The 20548-nt window shown below is 34.4% G+C and overlaps 1 protein-coding gene across 2 annotated transcripts in view; it reads left to right on the forward strand.

The window, feature by feature from the left end:
- Sec71 (ADP ribosylation factor guanine nucleotide exchange factor Sec71) overlaps positions 1-20548 on the forward strand; it is a 581865-nt gene that overhangs the window by 154811 nt on the left and 406506 nt on the right. For both annotated transcript variants that reach the window (XM_090410617.1, XM_090410618.1), the window contains exon 12: positions 11015-11162. In XM_090410617.1, coding sequence (XP_090266743.1) covers positions 11015-11162 — 148 coding nt within the window. The remainder of the gene's footprint in view (positions 1-11014; positions 11163-20548) is intronic.

The raw sequence follows: 20548 nt of genomic DNA on the forward strand, positions 1-20548 counted from the left end.
ATTTTGTGCCTCTAAGGTACTTCTGACCAAATCAATCCACCTAGATCTTGGTCTTCCTCTGGGTCTCTTTCTTACCATTTTGGCATCAAACACCTATTTTGCTAACCTTTCTTGACCCATTCTATTTAAGTGGGCCATTCCACCTTAGATAGCCCTGCTTACACATTCTTGAATGCTAATACTGTCAATTTCCTTTATATCTTATTTTTTAATATGATTCTACCATTGATGCCATCGGTTCACTCCTAATTTTTCTCCCTCATACCTGTGGTCTCTAGTCTTTGATCAAGTGCTTTATTTCTAACTCAACTCTCAGATCGATAACTTAAAACTGGATTAAACACTGTCTTGTATCCTTCTAGTTTGTTTTGGCTAATTTCTCTCTTATTGCATATAAATTTATTCAGCTGGCTACCCACCATACCAGCTTTGCTTATTCTGTTTATTTCCGATTTTAATTCTCATCTTTACTAAAAACTGTGCCTAAATAGCTGAAATATTTTACATGTTCTGTAGGATCTCCATTCAAAATGCTGCTGAAATTTTATATGCTCCTGCCTATTTTCGTAGTTTTGGTCTTTTTATGGCTGATTTTCATGAAAAATTTGTAACAGCTGTTATTCAATTTAGTTAGTGAATCCTGGAGTGCACTAGAAGTGTTTAGGAGTACAACATCATCTGCATAATGAAAAGAGTTTAAGAGCTAAGTTTGACATCTCCAATTCTAATATCAGCCTCGATGCCACTTTCTTTCATAATGTGATCCATATAGATGATGAATAAGAGTGGGAATAATGTGCAATCTTGTCTTATCCCTAATTTTACATCAAACCATCTTCCTATATTTCCTTCAATTCTAATTGCTGACTGACAACTTAAATATAGACTGTGTATTGTTCTGTATAATGGTCCATTCACCCCATATAATTATGTAGTGCTCTGAAAAGCTTTTCTCTGTGCACCTGTCATATACCTTTTTCAGATCTACAAAACTTAAGTACAGATTCTTGTCATATTCCCACAGTTTTTCAACTATTTGTCTTAAAATGGAAATCTGATCTTGTCAACCTCTTTGGCCTGAACTCAGCTTATTCTTCTCTAAGTTTCTCTTCCACAATCTTTCTCAACCTCTTTTCAAGTATGCTTGCATAAATCTTATCTGGAACTTAGTAGAGAAATTCCTCTGTAATTCTCACATTGTTTTATTCCCTTTTTTTATAGATTGGTACTATGAGAACTCTACTCCAATCATTGGGAATTCGACCTTCTGACCAGGCCCTCTGAATTATGCAGTATTGCCACTCCAAAACTTTTATATCTCCATACTTAAGCATTTATGGTTGAATATCATCTATTCCAGCTGCCTTTCCTCATTTCAAGATTTTTACAGCTTTTTTTTTTTTACTGCAATTATTGATATCTGCTCCTCTTTGCATTCCTCTTGAAAATTTTCTAGTATAGTTCTGTCACTGCTTGGTTCATTTAACAGTCTTTCAAAATAATTACTCCAGACATCTAGGATATCCTTATCTTCATTTTTCACATTCTTTCATTTCAATATTTTTATCAAAGTCTTCCCATGACTTTTAGCCAATTTAGCTCTCTTATATTTTCTTCCCAACCTTATGGATGCCAAGGCCCCCTTTGGAAAAATTAAAATATTTCACGCCCCCCCCCCCCCCATCGAAAAAAAATCATAATACAGGCATATATTATTATAATATTTATTATATTTATATTCAAGATTTTGGTTTGTAATCTTTTTTGTGTTGCTTATCAATATCTTTGAAATGAAAGTTATATGAATAAGCATATATTTACTAATATTCATTAATTGCCGAAATATGCAAGAAGCAAAATTTGTTAACCAAGATTTTTTCTATTAAAATATAAAAAAGAACAAAAAATAAATAATAAATAATAAAAATTAAATACGTTTCTTTTAAGATTAAAGAAATCTACTTTGTCTTAAAACATTTTAAATCTGTTTTCATTATTTCACGGTCTCCCCCCTCAACAAAAGTTATGGCTCCCAAGGAGGCCGCAGCCCACAGTTTGGGAAGCGCTGTTTTAGGGCATTTGCCAACTCATTTGCTAGGAACTTTTGACATGCTTTCTTCTTTTCTAGGGCTGCTTCTGTAACTTCCTGTGTCTGCCATGGTGTTCTTATTTTTCTATCCTTGCAGACAACTTTCACATTCCTCCCTAGCTGAATCAATGTCTTCTTCAGAGTTTGCCAATGAGACTCCAAGGTTTTATTCTTGTTTTCAATTTGTTTCATTTTTTTTTTCAATAATATTTGTATTGTCGCGTCTACAATTTACTTGTAAAAGCTGCTCAACTTTAATTCGTTTTTTTAACTTTCTTACGTGCTGTTCTTTTCAGTGTTCTTTTCAGTATCCATTTTTATCCTGCTTAGTACTAAGTAATGGTCACTTCCAATTTCAGATCCTCTCTACAGTCTTGTATCTTGAACGAGCATGAAGATATCACTCTCAACAATGACATAGTCAGTGAGGCTTTTCTTATTTCTTGTATTTTTTCTCCTTGTGAACTTGTGCACATCTTTATGTTGAAATATAGTGTTAGTAATGATTAGTCTATGTCCTGAGCATAAGTGCACTAAATATCATAATTATTAGCTTTGCACCTTTCTCCAAATTTTCCCAAAATGTTCCTATATACTTGGTGGGATTCATTTCCTGCTCTGCTATTCAGATCTCCAACAAAGACCAGTTTTTCTATTTTCTTTGTCAGCTGCCTGTTCTAATGACTCAAATTCCTCCACTTCCTCAGAAGAACCTTCTGGGGGACCATAAATTTCATTGTCCATGTTTCCATTTTGAAGTTTGCTCACATAACTCTACTTGAAACTACCTTCCAATCAAGAAGTTTATCTTCATGTTTAATATTGAGTACTATTGCTACTCCTTTTGATCCTTATTGTCTGAAAATAACATCCTATACTTATTATTTAGTAAGATCTCACCTGTTTTTTTCTTATTTGTCTCAGTAATGGCAATTTTTATGCTTAATTTTTTTATGACTTCAACAAGTTTATGCTGAAGAAAGGCAATGCTGGTGATAAATGAAGTGGAAGAAAAGTTGAGTTTGGAGTAAAATAACTATGATTATGAATTATGGCTGATTTCCTCATGTCCTGTAGATTTAGTAGTGGGAAGAAATGGCTGGAATTACAGGTATTCTTTTGCAAAAGCAGTGTTTCTCTTTGAAGGTGTACTTGGAGTCAAATCAGTGATTTACTTAACTTTTCATGACTAGCCTAATTAAGTAATCACTCTCACTAATTAACTTAATCACTGTCTTATGAACAAACTAAAGATCTTTTGAAATGCCACCACACATGTGAGAATATTGTATGATCAGTTTCGAATTTGTACAGTTATTTCAACTGTTTATTGCAAAGTTATATGTGTTTTTAAATTGAGTAATAAAATGTTTATTACCGAATTAGAACAAATGATATTGTCAGATTTAGAAGAAAAACCAGTACATCTAAAGCTTATGAAAGCATTCCCTAATATTGTTTCTATTAGTATTTAGAGCATGTTAAGCATTAACATGCTCTAAATACTAATAGAAACACTATTAGGGTATTCTTTTCTTTTTAGAGGTAAAAAGAAAATTTCCTCTGAACAGAGGAAATAAAATATTAATTCAGTATTTCCTTTCGGATATTGGCAAAATTTATTTTTATGCTGCGATATTCTGTTATAGGATATGCAGCCAATAGCCTATAACAGAAGAGACTCTTGTTCAGGGAAGTAATTTTAAATTCTAAAGGGATGCACACAATTATTAATCTTACGCCAGCGCTGTGCAGATTCAGTTAGCAGTCGTGACTTGAATCTCACTTAAGCAATAATTTCTAATTCCTTCCCACCAAAAGGTTCTATTTCATAAGTGGTGGTTTGAATTCATAATCAGGCATAAACTCAGGTATAAGGTACAAAACATGTTCATTGAAAAAACACAAAACATTTGCAGTTAAGAAAATTCAATAGAACAAAACTCACTCTAAGTTAAGGTTCATACTTAATCACAACAGTGACTTTGAGTAAGCTAAATCCTTCAATTACGAAAGGATAAGATTAAGTGTAAGCATAACACTACTAGGTTATAATTCCTTTCACAAGTTATTCACAGAACATGCATTGAACACTTTCATTAATACTCTATCGATAACCATTTTAATTCTAAATTTCATTAGTCAAGCCTAGTCATTCTCAATCAAAATACTGCCTATCAACAATTCTTCTTTGTTCCACGTGGTCTTAACTAATTCAATCAAATTCTCACTTAAAAGTTCTCTATTAGTGTCCTTAGTTTACGGTATACACAAATTTCTTATTCTTCTAAGCGATTTTTAACATAGAATAAAATTCTCTACATTACCGAATCCTTTCAGATTTCATGCTGCCATCTTATGTAGATCTGGATTACCTTACTGTATAGTTATTGACTGTCTTTTGCACCTGGCGATGCACTACGCTTTTCTTTGAATCATTTCCGAACTGTGGCATGCTGTCTACCACTCCGCAGGAAATTTTCTCTGTTCTCTTCAATGGGACTTTATTCGAAGGCTCGATTCTGCATAGGCCATCGTAACACGATAAGCTTCGTTTGGAAATTTTCACTATTTTCAGCTGAGATAGCAAATTAAATATGGAAATAGACAACAGAATTAGCAATACTGGTATGGTAGGAAGTGAATAAATTTATATGGAATACGAGAGAAGAGTCAAAACACTAAACTAGCTGTATACAAGACAGTGTTGGAACCAATTTTTACTTAGGTATCTGAGAGCTAGTTTAGAAATAAAACACTTGATTAAATACTGGAGAACACAAATATGAGATTTCTAAGAAAGAATTAGGGCTGTGATGGAAGTGTTATATTATAAATGAGGATATTAGGAAAGAATTTAACATTGTTAGCATTTGCTGGAAAAAGATCCAGAGAAGACCAAAATCTGGTAAAACATACCTTAGAAGATAGAAATGAAATATCTAATAATATTGGGTCTTAAAAGATTAATTTTGAGGAAAATTGTCAATATGAAATTAGTAATGATATAAATTTTTCTTGTAGTTCTATCATAATAATATCCTATAGCATTTCTTTTCTTTCATGCTTACATGGTGATCAGAATACATTATCAAAAATTATGGAGACAACTAATGTGTTAGAGCAAAACTTTAGTTTAATATAAACCAAAATGAACACTCGACGTTTCGACCTTCATATCAAGGTCATCTGGAGCATGCACATATATACAAAGAAACAAGCTGCACTACAATCTACATGGTTTGCTAAAGTTACTGACCAACCGTTACAACAATTATTGGCCTGACCTCTGGTGAAAACAAAAAAAAAAATAGAATCCTACATCATTATAATCTTAATGCCACTTTAAACCACCTATAAAATTAAAAAACATATTCAACTCTTCTAAGGAACCTCTTCTCCCATTGGCACATCCTGGAGTTTGTTGAATCTACTGCACCTGTAACTTACCTCATATTGGTGAAACTGGACTTACAATTTTCGTGAAGCAGACCTCTCAGATCACGCTCTCAACACCCTACACCAAATTGATTGGAAAAGTACCTGCTTTTTACATCATACAAAAATCTGGCATGAAAGAAAATTTAAAGAAGACTGTGAAATTCTGATTAACCACCCTAATCTCAACAATAATGGTGGCATAAAAATTCCGAGAATTTGGATGGCACATATTCAGCCTACTTAGTTCCCACATACTTTAGGACTTGAAGCAATTTTCAGCTTTCATTAGAAACTATTCCATACAAATTGGTTGAAATTTATATGTATAATCATATAGTTTTATATATATATATAAACATTCTGCTCTCCAGCCCAATTTAATTTTGTAACCTAATAGATAATAATAATAGGACTCTAGCTTTGATGTAGTAAAGGATTTTTTTTTTTCCCACTAGAGGTCAGGCGAATAATTGTTGCAACAGTTGGTCAGTAACTTTAGCAAACCATGTGGATTGTAGTACAGCTTGTTTCTTTCTCTATATGTGTATGCTCCAGATGATGACCTTGATATGAAGGTCGAAATGTCGAGAGTTCATTTTGGTTTATATTAAACTGAAGTTTTGCTCCAACACTGTAGTTATCCCCATAATTTTTGAAAATGTATCCTAGATAGCAGATAAATTTTAGTTAAACTTTGCATTGTCATTTAAGTTATGTTTCAGTTATTAAACATAACTTAAATTCATCATCATCAAATTCCTGATATATACCCTCAAGGTGTGTCCAGGATATGATAGTATTACATGAAAAATTTACATCATTACTAACTTTCATCTACAATTTTCTTCCAAAGCAATCTGTTAAATGCCAAGACTCCAATATTATCAGGTCTAAGGTATTTTTTACTGTATCAATCCACCTATGTCATGGTCTTCCTCTAGGTCTTTTTCCTGCCAACCTGGCAGAGAACACTTCTTTTGCTAATCTTTCTTCTCCCATTCTGTGACCATACCATCTGAAATTAGCCCTTCTAATGCATTCCTGAATGCTGACAATGCCAAGTCATCATCATCAAATTCCTGACATGTTTATCATATCCTGTACACCCTCAAAGGGTGTACAGGATATGATAGTACTACATGAAAAATTTATATCATTACTAATTTCCTATCTACAATTTTCCTCCAAATCAGTCTGTTACTTGTCAAGACTCCAACATTATCAGATCTTATATTCTATCGTCTAAGGCACTTTGTACCATATCAATCCACCTATATCTTGGGCTTCCTCTGGGTCGTTTTCCTGCCAACCTGGCAGGAAAACGATTGTTTTGCTAATCTTTCCTCGCCCATTCTGTTTAAGTGACCATACCACCTGAGATTAGCTCTGCTAACACATTCTTAGATGCTGACAATGTCAAGTTCTTTCCTAATATCCTCGTTTTTAACATGATATTGCCATTGATGCCATCTGTTCACACCTCTAATCTTTCTCAAGACTCTCATATCTGCAGTGTCTAGTCTTTGGTCAAGTGTTTTACTTTTGACCCAGCTCTCTCAGATCCATAAGTTAAAACTGGTTTGAACACTGTCTTGTATACAGCTAATTTAGTGTTCTGACTAATTTCTTCTCTTATTCCATATGAATTTATTCAATTGACTGCCTACCATACCAGCTTTGTTGATTCTGTTATCTATTTCCATATTTAATTTACCATCTTCAGTAAAAAATCGTGCCTAAGTAGCTGAAATGTTTTACTTGTTCACATTTTCAACGATTCTACCTAATTTCATTGTCTTTGTCTTTTTATTGCTGACCTTCATACCATATCTATTACAACACTTATTCAAATTAGTCAGGGAATCTTGCAAATTTGTAGCAGATTTATTTAGAAGTGTAACATCATCCACATTAAGCAAAGAGCTGACATTAACATCTCCAATTTTGATATCATGTTTAATACCACTTTCCTTCATAATGTGATCCATATAGATAATGAATAACAGAGGGGATAATGTACATCCTTGTCTCACACCAGATTTAACATTAAACCATCTTCCTATACTTATTTATCATACATGTCCTCTTGGAGATGGGCTTTACATTATGGAAAATACTAAGGAAAGTGATCTGGAGCTTGCTCCACCTTTACTACGAGTTGCCCATAAGGTTGCTTATGCTTGCATCTGCCGAAACTTTTAGTTTCTATATATTCGGCACGAAACTCTTGTAGTTTTAGTTTCTATATTCAACTATGAAATAATGTTGGACTCAATATCCACTTAATTTTTACCATCATGCATTATATTTGCAGTGTTTTTTCTTTGTTTTATTGCATTTTAGCACATACTAGTGATGAATGTATCTCTCAGATATACCGTGACCTACGCTGCAATTTTTATCATCGTGAGGGTTTAATCCGACATTATTTCATAGCTGAATATAGAAACTACAAGAGTTTCGTGCCGAATATATAGACTAAAAGTTTCGGCGGATGCAAGCATAAGCAACCTTATGGGCAACTCGTAGTAAAGGTGGAGTAAGCTCCAGATGACTTTCCTTAGTATTTTCCATAATGTAAAGCTCCTAGAGGACATGTATGACAAATAAGCCTTTAGCTCTCTATTTCAGTAATTCATGAAGGTTTATTTATTTTCAGTTACAATCTAGAAATTATTGAACAAAGAACGAAAAAAAAACAACTAAAACCATACTATACTGACATCGGAGGTTGTGGTATCTCTCAGATACAGTTTACTGTCAAATATCACAAGCCTTTGCATAACATGTGTTAAACCAAACTGAGAGCAAAAAACAGTGCGGAATATCACTCGTAACATATGAATGCACAGCTACTCATGACCTCCAAGCTATACACTGAATTGTATAAGAATATTTATATTAAACATTTTGCATGTATCTGTCAGATCAGCTGCGAGCTCCGCTGAGTTAAAGGCGCGTTAATCAGAACTCTTGCCGCATATATCAAGGGATTGCTGGAATTAATTTCGCCATGTTAATCAAATCCCGCGTTAAGCAAAACCACATTAAACAAAGGATACCTGTATATCTATACACCGGAGGTAAAGGGCACTATGTCCATTTTTTTATGGAATTAAGTTTTAGGTATATTTCAATGTTTTGTGCTCTTTTCAGTTGTGCAAAGCGCTATCTCCTGTGTGTAATAACAAGCAGATTAGCCAGTTGGAAAGGGCACTCTGTGCCATCATGGTATCGAGGTAAACAGCATTAAGTGGACTAATAGCCGTTTACTTCGGATGCATAAAAATTGGACATAGAGCCCTTTACCTCCGGTGTACAGATATGTACAGTACTCTCATAATTAGTTGAAACAAATAAATTTTTTTTTTTTTTTAAATGTTGTTTTTGCAGTAAATTTTAGCAGAACTGCATGTCATCATCATCATATCTTGATATATATCTTCAAGAGTATATAGACTATTATAATATTTTTGAATTGTATTGACTTCCTGTTAACACTAATCTTGCAGATTAACTTGTTCATACACAAAGATGCTGTTGCATATGTGTGTCTGAGAGAGAGAGAGATGGTGGTAAGTGCTGTAGGGGTGGGAGATGTACTGTAGGCATGAGAGAGAGAGAGAGAGAGAGAAAAAGGTGGTAGTGGTGGTTCAGTGTGTGAGAGAGAGGGGGGGGGTACCACCATTCTGGGAATAAACAGAATGTGCGCTTAACTGAAAATAGTCTCTAAATTTAGAGGCCTGCATATCTGCTACTGCTACCACCTTTTCTGAAATCAAAGAAGATGGTAGCAGTAGCAGATATGCAGGCCTTGATGCAGGAATTGATGTAGTGAAAAAAAAAGAGGGCAATGATTCGCTACATGACAAACTTTGCTATATGATGGTGGGTCTGGAACCTAACATACTATATGACCAGGGTGTGACTGTGCTAAAGTCCTGAAAGAAAACAGAATAAATTTGAGAAAACTGTTGATAAGAAGTTGGTAATAATGTAAACCTTTCATATGGTACTATTATATTATACTGTAATAGTACCATATGAAAGGTGTATAATATAATATGGTAATATTATATTATACACATTTGGTGAGTGCATATCAAGAATTTGATGACATTTCAGAATCAACCAAATTGTAAGATGTGCTTAATACGCACCTACCAAAGGTGTACAGTATAATATAATACTACTATATGAAAGGTTTACATTATTACCAACTTCTTATCAACAGTTTTCTCAAATTTATTCTGTTTTCTTTCAGCACTTTAGCACAGTCATACCCTGGTCATATAGTATGTTAGGTTCTAGACCTACCATCATATAGCAAAGTTTGTCATGTAGCGAATCACTGCCCTCTTTTTTTTCCCCTCTCACTTGTAGATGCATATAATGGTTTAATAACATTTTTAAACCAATATTAACATAAATTCATTTGCCTTTGTGTAAATGACAATAAGCTATATCAGATGGGCAAATGAAAAATTTAGAATAATTTCCGCAAATGAAAAAGTTTTTATAAATTGCCTTGGTTACAGGAACATGCCAACCAGTTTGTTAATCAATCCATACCATTAAGTTTTTCCATTTCATCAGTAAGAATGCCACATTTACGGGTAGATGTAATGTTAACTGCAGCACTTTTCACTTCATTAAGAACTTTATTTTTGTTTTTAATAACTGTAACAGCAGTAGTGCAAGATAACTTTAGCTTGTGGCCTGTTTCATTGTTCATTTTGTCATTGTCTCTAAATTTAATAATTTTAATCTTAGTATGTAATGTAATTGGTTTATGTCTTCTGCTTTTCACTAGAAGCACCCTTATTATGAATTTTATATGCCATTAATAACAATACAATAAAGTAGTAGTTATAAAAAGTTTATAATTTACAGAAAAACACCAAAACACAGATTGATGTAGCGAGCAGTGACATCGTAAACAAGCAGTTCATGAAAACTTCACATTGGTTGATTCAAGTAAGCAACTTGTTGCTAAAACGATGAATGCATATATATCATTGATGAATGCATATAAATCATAATTAAAAAGCAGCGTTTGAGTAAATGTAGCATGTTTTGCTGCATTTGCTCAAACTGGCAAATGCATTTGCCCATTCGTAATTGAAAAGCATTTTGTGAGGGGATCATTGTAAAGTGAGGTATTACTGTGTTGCCAGTCTGTTTCACTCTTCTAAGGCTTTTGGCTGCATCTTTTCTCTTATATCTTCATCTGGATCTTTTCTCTCCATTGTAGCAATCAAGGTAACTAAGTTTTCTTGTTCATCAATCTATATCCTTAAATCATTTCATCCTGAAATACTATTGAGGCTTTTCGTGATATTCATTGTCAATACAAACATCACTAGATGTGGCATTCTCTCATTGGTAATTAATTTACTGTCTGAAGTGATATGACTTAAACATTTTCTTCATCCCTTTGTATCTCAAATTAACTTGCGCATTTTTTAATATTTTGTTTCGTAGGGAAGACAAGCATTAGAGCTGGGAGCAACAATCAATCAAGAAAAGTCAATGAGAATTAAGGGCTTAGAATGTTTAGTTTCGGTTTTGAAATGTATGGTGGAATGGAGCAAGGACTTATATGTAAATCCTAATCAGCAAGCCAATTTAGGTATGCAATTTTAACTGTTCATGTAGATGTTTATATTAGAAGTGGTAAATAACCAATAAATCATAATGATGGAAATCATTTTAATTGCACTTAATCTCTTGTTCAAGCCTTTTGATTATTTTTGCACTAGTGATCAAATATTGAAATGATGTCAGCTGTTGTGACATTATAAGGTCACATAGATTACTTTAATATTTTAGATGTATAAACTAATAATTATAAATATTTGTTTGAATTTCTTTATTATTCTAAATTGCATACTTAATATCACTTGCCATAGCAGTGATTCTAAGCAAGTACGCTGAAGTTATCAATTGCTCTGATTATTGTAAAGATTATTAAAGTAATCATGTCTAGTATGACACTGCTTGCAAAATTTGAAGCATGGAATCTAATTAACAAAAGAGATTATTATTATTATTATTTGACACCTCCAGGGAGTACAAAGACCCATCAAGGGAGAGCACCCACTCCACAATTGTCTCAACCACTCAATCCACTAACTGACTGCAACTACACCAATGCCATCTACTACCAACTACCACCACTAGTATTTCCACAGACAAACACAAGCATCCATGCCCACAGCAGGATTCGAACCCTCAGTTTTTTGACTGGAGAGCGTATATGCTAACCACTTGGCCATCCAGGCTGGCTGAAGATTGAAATTTTTTGGGGTGTGTGTGGGGGAGATCAAAAGTAATTATTTGTGTGTGTGTGTGCATTTATCTGTCTATCTATCTATACACACACACACACTTATATATATATATATATATATATATATGCCATTTATGGGCTAAGGTCAAGAGCAGAGTAATCTGTTCTTCTTGAAGTACAGATTACTCTGCTCTTCTTGAAGAGCTGGAAGTTGTTCATGGGGAAAACTGTTCCATAGAACTTGAAGCAGATGGAAATAATAGACTGGAAGTAACGTGGTCTGCAGTTCAACTGTAAATGAATGTTGGGCATTTGCTGCTCATGTCATACTTGAACACAAGCAGCATCCATTATCCCTCTTCCCCATTTCTGCTAAGTGGGGGCATAATGAATGCTAGTACTGCTGAACACTGACCATGAAATATTTATAGAAGAGACGCAAGGCAGAAACTCACTGTCTATGAGTTTCTGCCTTGTCATAGTGAGTGATTGATAACAGTCTCTCTTCAACCGAAGAGAGACTGTTATCAGTCAACTGAACAGCTCTCTTCTGGACTGCACCATGAATTTTTTAGGTTCACCATCCCAAATGTGAGAGCAGTATTTCAAGGTTGGGCAGATTTCAGATTTGTACAGGTTAAGCAACTAGACAGGAAAGAAGTAACATCTTGAATGAAAAGTATGCCAATTTTTTTGGAAGCTGAAGATGCTTTAGAAGTGATATGATTGTCAGGAAAGACAGTTGTAATAGTCAGTCTAAGAAGATATCTAGTTTTTCCTGTTAAGTTCTGCATTATCCAAAGTAAGTAAAGAAGAACTAAGTTTTTTGAGAAAAACAGGCAAAACTGTGTTTTGGAAGCATTAAGTGCATTAAAGCATATTTATATATATATATATATTGATTATAATGGTTCTAAAAGGAACCAGGACAATAGTGAGTGAGATGTTTGTTCTTGGAAATTATTATAAGAGACTTTATGAGATGTTGTGTGTATGTGTGTGCAATGTATTTGCCATCTAAAGTGAGTTTGTGAGTAATAAGCAAGAATACCGAAATAATATGTCAGAAATACTGTGTTCTTTTATCATTTATTGCTTGTATTTGTAATTCCTTCCAAATTTTATCATTTTGTATTCTATCCATTCTTGTATACCTCCTTTAACTGCTCTAAGAAATTTCATTTCATCTGCTTGTATTCTACTGTCATCTTTTTTTTTTTTTCTCTCTGTCCAACTTTCTGACCCATAGGTACTGACATGACTTTATAAAATTTTCATTGTTTCCTTTCTTGTTTTGTCTTTTGTTGTTCGTCTGATAGTACTGCGGACTACTTGAAAATGACGTAACTTATTGTCTATGTCATTATCTATATAAATGTTATGTCACATCCTAAATATGGAAAATGTGTTACTTGTTCTAGAGTTTGGTTTTCATTACTATTTTTGTTTGTATGCCACACAAATATTAATGCCATAGTTTTAGTTTTCTTTAATGAGATTGGCAAATTGTATTCACTAGTTAATTGCTGTAAATGGTGAACAGATCTCTGTAGATCATCTTTTGATTTTTCTATAATTACTTGATCATCTACAAAGATGTTTTGTGTTTACTGTTTTATGTTGATGGATGTTTATTCCTGAGTTTATTTACTACAGATTTCCGCTTTGTTATTAGATCATCTATATATATTAAAAAAGGTAGGAGAAATAAGTAAACATACACAGGAAAATCACAGTAATTAAATTTTTAATAAGTAAATATTTTGTCCTAAGTATCGTAGGACATCATCAGTACAGGACATCTGCTCATCCCTCAATATATCTGTTTCTCCATATGTGCTTGGTGTGTGGTGATATTTCTCTCAATTCATTAATTAACTTCTTTTGGACCTCAACATCTGTCTTATATAACTCTGAGCAGTATCCTCTCTCTTTCTCTCTCTATACTATGATCATCAATATTTGATCACTTTCGTTATTTATGGCTCTCTGCTTTGGACCCTATTTCTTGTTAATATTTCTGATCGTTTTATATATTTCTCTTGTCCTGTATTCACCAAAGTAAAATGTCTAGAGGATATATAGATATCCTCTAGACATTTTGATTTGTCTCCTAGCTGCCTTCTTCACTTCATTGCATTTTGCTCTATACTGTTCTTACATTTCCACAGATTTCTCTCAATCTTTAAAGTACTTTTTTCTTGAATTATCTTTAATGTCTCCTGTGAGATTCACCTCTTCTTTGGCTTTTTTGTCTCTGGGACTGTTTATTTTCTTCTTTGCAGACACTACTTTGTTGTTTATATCCTCCAGTTTTTTTTCCGTAATGAATTTCAGTTCTTCCTCAAGCACTTTCCTATACACTTTCACTGTAATTTCCTCACTCAGTGTCTTCATATCTCTCTCTGATTCCAAAACTGTGCCTTTGCTTGTTACTTGATATTGGCAATCACTAAGTTATGATCTGATTCCATGTCTGCTCCTTGAAATGTTTAATACTGATGAACTGATGTGGCCCATCTTTTGTTTATGAGTATCATGTAGCATGTTTTTAGTTCTTCCATCTGGTGACTTCTGTGTCCACTTCCTGCAATCTTTTTGCTGGAAATGATTGTTACAAATTACCATGTCACACTACAAGGCAAATTCGAACATTCTTTCTTCTCTTTCATTGCTTTCTCTATATCCATATTTATCTGTTGTTCTTTCCCATCATTCATTGTCCTTTTCAATTTTCACATTCAAATCTCCTCAATAATTAGTATATCTTTCTTCGGTACCAACTTCAAGGTTATTTCCAAGTTGTTATAAAATAACTGTATTTCTTCTTCAGCACTTTCTTAAGTAGGTGAATGGACCTGAATTGCCATGATGTTAAATGGTCTTGCTGAAATTCTTGCAATTATTATTTGTCATTTACTGGTTTGTATCCTAATAATGCTTCTTTTACTCTGAAGAAATCCAATTCTTGCTCATGTTTTTTACTATTATCAGACCAGATGATTATTCCACCTCTTAATTCCCCCTGACTTTGTCTAGTCGATCTCCATTTAATCCAAGGATGTCACACTGGTATTTCTCCATCTCCTTACAAAGTAAGTCAATCTTTTCCAGAGCTCCTAAAGTACAGACATTCCATGTTCCTACTGATAGCTTGTCTCGTGCTGGTTTTAAGTTTATTGCACTTCTTTTGGTAGCTAACTTGTTGACCCAACCCCAATCTCTTAGTTGCATATGCAGACCTTGTTTTCCATGTGATGTCTGAGCTGGCATGTTGTACTTTTCCTTTGCATTTACATATTGCACCAGATTTCAATCATGTTTGTTTTTACAATCAACGCATCAACACATCTGACCAAAATTAATGGCTCATTCAGCTACCCCTACCATGTCAGACAGATGCTGTTTTAGCTGCCCACTATAGATCAGATGCTGTTGTTGCCTGTTGGTCCACCGGAGGTATTTCATTCCCTTTCTACCCCTCATATCTAAGAGGCATTCTCCCTATCTGCCACCCAGGGATGTATCTTCTAGGGGTTTCAGGCTGCCCCTAAGGAAGAGCCTAAAATGGTTTAATAACATTTTTAAGCCACCCTACATGTGGGTAACTGACATAATAAATCATCTTTATTTATGCCATGTCATCATCATCATCAAATTCCTGACATGCACCCTCAAGAGGTGTACAGGATATGATAGTACTACATGAAAAATTTATATCATTACTAACTTCCCATCTACAATTTTCCTCCAAATCAGTCTGTTACTTGTAAAGACTCCAAGTAACAGACTGATAATAGAAATATAAGATCTGATAATGTTATCATTATCAGATCTTATATTTCTATCTTCTAAGGCACTTTGTACCGTATCAATCCACCTATATCTTGGTCTTCCTCTGGGTCGTTTTTCTGCCAACCTGGCAGAAAAAACTCGTTTTGCTAATCTTTCCTCACCCATTCTGTTTAAGTGACCATACCACCTGAGATTAGCTCTGCTAATGCATTCCTGGATGCCAACAATGTCAAGTTTTTTCCTAATATCCTTGTTTTTAATATGATATTGGCATTGATACCATCTATTCATGCCTCTAATATTTCTCAGGACTCTCATATCTGCGGTTTCTAGTCTTTGGTCAAGTGTTTTACTTCTGACCCAGCTCTCAGATCCATAAGTTAAAACTAGTTTGAACACTGTCTTGTATACAGCTAATTTAGTGTTGCAACTAATTTCTCTCTTATTCCATATCAGTTTATTCAATTGACATCCTACCATACCAGCTTTGTTGATTCTGTTGTCTATTTCCATATTTAATTTACCATCTTCACTAAAATTCGTGCCTAAATAGCTGAAATGTTTTACTTGTTCCACAGGTTCTCCATTCACAACTTGCCATTTTCAATGATTCTGCCTATTTTCATTGTCTTTGTCTTTTTATTGCTGAACTTCATACCATATCTATTAAAACAGTTATTCAATTTAGTCAGAGAATCTTGCAGACTTGTAGCGGATATATTTAGAAGTATAACATCGTCCGCATAAAGCAAAGAGCTGATTTTAACATCTCCAATTTTGATATCATGTTTAATACCACTTTCCTTCATAATGGGATCCATATAGATAATGAATAACAGAGGGGATAATGTACATCCTTGTCTCACACCAGATTTAACATTAAACCATCTTCCTGTACTTCCTTCAATTCTAACTGCTGACTTACGACTCAAATAAAGACTAAGTATAGCTTGATATAATGTCCCATTGACACCATATAACTGTAGCGTATTGAATACCTTCTCTCTTGGCACCTTGTCATATGCCTTTTCCAAATCTACAAAACTTAAATGCAGATCTGTGTTATATTCCCAAGATTTCTCCACTATTTGTCGTAAAATCAAGATCTGATCCTGAGAGCCTCTATTTGACCTGAATCCAGCTTGTTCTTCACCAGGCTTTTTTCCACAATTCTTCTCAACCATTTCTCAAGTATACTTGCATATATCTTAGCAGGAACACTCAGTAGGAATATACCTCTGTAATTCTCACATTCAGTTTTATTTCCTTTTTTATGTATGGGTACTATGAGAGCTCTACTCCAATCATCGGGAATTCATCCCTCTATCCAGGCATTCTGAACTATGAGTGCAGCCACTGTAAGACTTTTATACCACCATACTTCAGCATTTCTGGTCGAATATCATCTACTCCTGCTGCCTTGCCACATTTCAAGCCACTGATGGCTTTTTCTACTTCAAGTATGGATATGTATTCCTAACTGCATGCCTGGTCAGTGTTTTTTACCACTGTGCTGTCATCACTGCTTGTTTCATTTAGCAGTTTTTCAAAGTAATTACTCCATACTTCAAGGATATCATTTTCTCCCGTTTTCATGTCACCTTTATCATCTCTAACTCCTTTTACAGCACTCTTTCCTCCATTCCTAAGCTTCTTCAACAACCTCCAGAATATTTTGCCACTTTCTTGATATTTATTTTCTATGTTCTTGCCAAAGTCCTCCCATGACTTTTGTTTAGCTAGTTTTACAGACTGTTTAGCTTTCTTACACATGTTTCTGTATTCTCTAAGAGCACAAGCTGACTTATTTGCTAGGAACTTTTGATATGCTTTCTTCTTTTCCTTCACTGCCTCTTTAACTTCCTGTGTCCACCAGGGAGTTCTGAATTTTCTATCCTTGCACACAACCTTACTACATGCCTCTCTGGCTGAATCAATCAGGGTTTTCTTCAAGACTTGCCACTTACTCTCCAAGGTTTGATTCCTGTTCTCAAACTCTTTCAATTTTTCTTCAATAATCTTTGTGTATTTTAGTCTACAGTTCACATCTGAGAGCTGCTCAACTTTTATTCGCTTTAAAACTTTCTTACATGTCATTCTTTTCAATATGAAATTCAATTTTATCCTGCTCAAGACTAAATAGTGATCACTTCCAGGTTCAAATCCTCTGTACACTCTGGTGTCCTGCACCATGGAGAAAACATCACTATGAACAATAACATAGTCAGTGAGACTTTTCTTATTCCTAGCCTCTTCTCTCCATGTGAATTTGTGCACATTTTTATGTTGGAACATGGTGTTAGTAATAACCAGTCCATGTCCTGAGCAGAAATCCAACAGGTATTTGAAATTATTATTAGCTTTGCTCTTTTCTCCAAATTTTCCCAAAACATTTTTGTATGTCTGACAATCACTTCCTACTCTGCTATTTAGATCCCCAACAAGGACCAACTTTTCCCTTTTCATTCTGTCAGTAGCTTTCTCTGGAGCCTCAAAAAATTCCTCCACTTCTACCTTAGTAGAGCCTTCTGTGGAACCATAGGCACAAATAAGTCTCATTGTCCAGTTCCCCTTTCTGATATTTGCCCAAATCACTCTACTTGATACTGGTTGCCATTCAAGAAGATGAGCCTCATATTTTGTGTTGAATACTATGGCTACTCCTTCTTTTCCTTGATTATCATTGCCTGAATATAACATTTTATATTTAGTGCTCAGAAAGATCTCACCAATTTTTGTCTTTTTTGTTTCAGTCACCCCTATTATGTCGATCTGGTACTTACCTAATTCCTCCGGCATTTCTTTGCCATTCAGGCTTCTTATGTTGATAGTACCGATCTTTAACTCTGGTGATGTTGAGTTGGGGTGTGCTTTCAGATTTGTTCCAGTAGCTGACTTTTCGCTGTTCGCCCTGGTTCCCTGGCAATGGGGCCTTGTTTAACCTGGCGACACCCCAGCCGGCATGAAATTTTGTCATGTTGCCATGTATATAAATAAAAATTTTGATTAATTTTTTATTTTTTTTTTTGAAATTTTGCTGCCAATATCTAGGAAAATTTTCACCAATAAGCATGATTTAGGAATGCACAGATGAGGCATCCTTTAGTCACAGAATTGTCATATATTGTCTACACAGTTGGCTTTTTTTTTTCTTGTTAATACTTTCTTTACTTTTTCCTCTCACCCCTCCACTTCTACTTTTACTGTTTTCTGCCATATCATTCAAATTCCAAGATGCCTTCTCCAGATACTATATCTCATGCTTTGCCTTGTGAATTTTAAGAGTTATGCCACCTTATACTCGTCCTGCAGGTTGGAGGTTGAGCAAGAGGCTGTTAACCTCTTCTCATAAATAAAAGATGCACTAAGAAGCATTCAAAGGAAAAGCAGAATGGATTAACTGGAAAAGACAACAGCCAGAAAAAAAGGGAAAAAAATTTTTGAATAATGGAGATATTAAATGTTGCGACATGGAATGTTAGGGGCTTAGCCAGGAAAAAAAAAGAACGCAACAAACAGTTAAAGATAAATATAACAGTATTAACTGAAACTAAGAAAAAATTAAAAGGAACTGTAGAAATGGCAGATTATCTAATGATATAGTGGGAAGAGAACAGAATTAAAGAGCAAGCTTCAAAAATAAAAGACCAGAATTAAGGGTTTAATGAATGAATAGCAACTGTGAGACTGAAATTTGAAAGAAACTACTTAACAGTAATAGGAATATATGCTCTAGAAGAAGGAAAAATAGAAAAAAGTGAAATATTTTACAATGACTTAGAAAAGCTGATGAAAACACTACAATAAAAATGATTTAACTAAAGCATACCACTTTAGTTAAGGTGGCAGGTAGATATGGAGAGCAACATTTAAATCAAAATGGAAGCAAATGGAGAGATTTCTTATCATTTTATGAATTAAAAATCACATTTTTCTGAAAAAAAAAAATATAAATATACTTGGAGTTCTAGAAGAAGACTATGATCATCAATAGACTATATAATCGTTTATATATAGTCTATTGATGATCTTCACAAGTAAGAGACGACAGTTTGTAGAGGCAATGATACATATTCAGATCATTATCTGGTAGTCTCAAAAGTAAAATACAAGCAAAATGGAAATCACAAAAACCATAAGAATCTAAAGAAAAGAAAAATATAGAAACTACAAAACTTACCTACTATAGGCAGGTGCTTAAGAGTCAAAGCTGTATAACTGAGACACATAGCCTTTAAAGGAATGCAGAGAACCGACCAGGGCTTCTGACTTAATGTCCAATCCTCACCTTCTTGTGGTGCACCCTGTTGGGTATCTTCTTGGATACTGAACAAACGAGGATGGGCTGGCAATTTGGGATTTAGCCGACCAAATTGTATTCTCATTGGTTAAACCAAAATAAAAAATGATGGTACGACATGACAAAAATTCATGGCGGCTGGGGCATTGCCAGGTTAAACAAGGCTCCCGTTCTTTTCACCAGGGAACCAGGGCGAACAGCAAAAAGTCAGTTACTAACAAATCTGAAAATGCACCCCAACTCAACATCACCAGAGTTAAAGATCAGTACTGTCAACATAAGAAGCCTGAATGGCAAAGAAATGGAGCCAGCTGAGGAGTTAGATAAGTACCAGATCGACATAATAGGGGTGACTAAAACAAAAAAGACCAAAACTGGTGAGATCTTTCTGAGCAATAAATATAAAATGTTATATTCAGGCAATGACAATTAAGGAAAAGGAGTAGCCATAGTATTCAACACAAAATACGAGGCTAATCTTCTTGAATGGCAGTCAGTCTCAAGTAGAGTAATGTGGGCAAATATGAGAATGGGAAACTGGACAATGAGACTTATTTGTGCCTATGGTCCCACAGAAGGTTCTACTAAGGTAGAAGTGGAGGAATTTTTTGAGGCTTTAGAAAAAACAACT

Source organism: Typopeltis vanoorti, chromosome 20 (genome assembly GCF_054136105.1).
Source record: "Typopeltis vanoorti isolate ZY-2024b chromosome 20, IOZ_Tvanoo_1.0, whole genome shotgun sequence".
Taxonomy (NCBI): Eukaryota; Metazoa; Arthropoda; class Arachnida; order Uropygi; family Thelyphonidae; genus Typopeltis; species Typopeltis vanoorti.